The sequence below is a fragment of the Oncorhynchus gorbuscha genome, linkage group LG16, assembly GCF_021184085.1.
Source record: "Oncorhynchus gorbuscha isolate QuinsamMale2020 ecotype Even-year linkage group LG16, OgorEven_v1.0, whole genome shotgun sequence".
NCBI classification, from domain to species: Eukaryota; Metazoa; Chordata; class Actinopteri; order Salmoniformes; family Salmonidae; genus Oncorhynchus; species Oncorhynchus gorbuscha.
The window spans coordinates 3,842,598-3,845,669 of record NC_060188.1 but is presented as its reverse complement, the minus strand read 5'-3'; the positions used below and the strand labels follow the sequence as shown (position 1 = coordinate 3,845,669).

Here is a 3,072-nt window from a genome sequence, read left to right as displayed (position 1 = left end):
ACTTCACAGGCTGATCTTATCTGACCCAGTACCATACCATACCCATTCACCATTACACACGTCACAGGCTGAAACACAAGCACTGGAAATGGCCTAAAAACCTCACCGGCTGAAACATTTAATGACCTCGCCATGAAGGCTGTGACGGTCATGGAATTTTGGACGAGGGTTATTGGTCAGCCAAATGGCCGTGGTCACGTTCTAATCATTTGAATAGCACATGTTCTCCTCTACTCCGCTCCTGACTGCATGGGCTGCTGCTGCAGTGAGGGGGACTTTGCTACAACACGTTGTAAAGAGTCCATGTTACGACGGAAATGTCCGACCAGTCAGCTGTTCGTTCCACACAAACACTTACAAAAAATGGTTATGGTGGTTATGGAAATTACTTTAAAAACTTCACCGTCTGAAACATAAGCCCTAGAAATGACTTGGATTGAAACATTATCACTGGAAATTGACTTAAAGACATTCTGAAACATAAGCACTGGAAACAAGCAGGAAAAACCTTCATACTGAGGCGGTCTCATCTCTTGGTCTCGACAGGGTTCTCAGACATGGCCGCCACAGGTCAGGTCAGGCCTGGAGGTCAAGTGTCAGCTGACAGGTGCAGAGCTCAGCACCACATCTCCTCGTGTCCTTGACCTCGTGTACCATGTGAGGAATGTATCTCTGATGACGGTTCAGTGAACACGACAACATAACAAAGCTAGCTATCCCATAGCTCGATAACTCCACAACAGGGTTGGGGTCAATTCCATTGAAATTCAGGATGTAAACTGATATTCCAATTCGAAATAAAACATTTTTCAATACTTTTTGGGGTAAAATGTTCATTTGCTTCCTGTTTACTTGATTGAATTGAAATGTAACCCTAACACCATCATTAACCAGTGTAAACATAGCAAACCATCATACACAACATTGTGTCTGTGACGTCTACAACACAAATTCATTTTTCTCTCTCTCTTTGTTTGAGTATTGTAACTGGTCAAATATAAAGAACTCAATTCTATTCAAGAAAGCTTTGCATCTATGATGTCACGTCTATTGTCTATTACTGAGGCTAACAATAGAACAGGCCTGGCAGCTGTCACCATGAGCTAGTCTACAAACCTCAGAATCGTGTGTGTGTGTTTGTGGATAAACTGTATGTTTGGTTTATTTTGTTTTATTCTTCCCTAGTGAGCTCGGCCCTCAATGACCTCAGGGGGGACTCTACCACCCCTCAGACCCCTCAGCCCGGCGCTGGGTACTCCAACTCAGACGTGTCCATCCAGGTGGTCTCCCCCACCCCCCAGAGCACCGTGTTCCACACCCCCACCTCCCAGATGAGTCCTGAGAGCACCGAGTCGCTGACCCCCAGCCTGCAGGGAGTAGAGGACCTGACCAGGGAGGAGAGGACACTAACTGACTCATTGACCCTGCCCGTGGCTGCTGATGCTGCCGTCACTGCTTTAGCCACCGCTATGGATACCTTTTCCCCATCCTTAGGTAGCCACTGAAAGGCCATAGAGGCTGAGGCAATGTGTGTCCCAAATGGCACCCTATTCCCTATACCAGAGCTTCCCAATCCTGGTCCTGGAGGGCTGAAATACAGTAGCTTGCAAAAGTATTCACCCCTTGGCATTTTTCATATTTTGTTGCCTTACAACCTGGAATTGAAACAGATTTTTTTGTGGGGGGGTTGTATCATTTGATTTACACAACATGCCTACCACTTTGAAGATACAAAATATGTTTTTATTGTGAAACAAACAAGAAATAAGACAAAAGAACTTGAGCGTGCATAACTATTCACCGCCCCCAAAGTCAATACTTTGTTGACCCACCTTTTGCAGCAATTACAGCAGCAAGTCTCTTGGGTTATGTCTCTATAAGCTTGGCACATCTAGCCACTGGCATTTTTCCTATTCTTTAAGGCAAAACTGCTCCAGCTCCTTCAAGTTGGATGGGTTCCGCTGGTGCAATCTTTAAGTCATATCACAGATTCTCAATTGGATTGAGGTCTGGGCTTTGACTAGGCACTTCCAAGACATTTAAATGTTTCCCCTTAAACCACTTGAGTGTTTCTTTAGCAGTATGCTTAGGGTCATTGTCCTGCTGGAAGGTGAACCTCCGTCCCAGTCTCAAATCTCTGGAAGACAAACAGGTTTCCCTCTATTTAGCGCCATTCATTATTCCTTCAATTCTGATTAGTTTCCCTGCCGATAACTAATATCCCCACAGCATGATGCTGCCACCACCATGCTTCACTGGATGGTGTACTCGGTGTGATGAGAGGTGTTGGGTTTGCACCAGACATAGCGGTTTCCTTGATGGCCAAAAAGCTACATTTTAGTCTCACCTGAGTATCTTCTTCCATATGTTTGGAGAGTCTCCCACATGCCTTTTGGAGAACACCAAACGTGTTTGCTTCTTTTTTTCTTTAAGCAATGGCTTTTTTCTGGACACTCTTCCATAAAGCCCAGCTCTGTGGAGTGCAGGCTTAAAGTAGTCCTATGGACAGATACTCCAATCTCCGCTGTGGAGCTTTGCAGCTCCTTTAGGGTTATCTTTGGTCTCTTTGTTGCCTCTCTGATTAATGCCCTCCTTGCCTGGTCCGTGAGTTTTGGTGGGCGGCCCTCTCTTGGCAGGTTTGTTGTGGTGCCATATTCTTTCTTGTTTTATATACAAGGGATCCATGGGATGTTCAAAGTTTTGGATAGTTTTTATAACCCAACCCTCATCTGTACATCTCCACAACTTTGTCCCTGGCCTGTTTTGGAGAGCTCCTTGGTCTTCATGGTGTCTCTTGCTTGTTGCTTAGTGGTGTTGCAGGCCTATCAGAACAGAACATATACTGAGATCATGTGACACTTAGATTGCACGTAGGTAGACTTTATTTCCCTAAATATGTGACTTCTGGAGGTAATTGGTTGCACCAGATCATATTTAGGGGGTGAATACATATGCACGCACCACTTTTCAGTTTTTTATTTTTTGAAACAATTTCTTATTTTTTTCACTTCACCAATTTGGACTATTTTGTTTATGTCCATTACATGAAATACAAATAAAAATACATTCAAA

At 44.3% G+C, this 3,072-nt stretch overlaps 1 protein-coding gene across 1 annotated transcript in view; it reads left to right on the top strand.

The window, feature by feature from the left end:
• The window catches only part of iqck (IQ motif containing K), a 32,711-nt gene extending 31,000 nt beyond the window's left edge, over positions 1–1,711 (top strand). Inside the window, exon 9 of the mRNA XM_046303916.1 lies at positions 1,186–1,711. Within this exon, the coding sequence (XP_046159872.1) occupies positions 1,186–1,505 (320 nt within the window). The 3' untranslated portion in view covers positions 1,506–1,711. The remainder of the gene's footprint in view (positions 1–1,185) is intronic.
• The last annotated feature ends 1,361 nt before the right edge of the window (positions 1,712–3,072 follow it).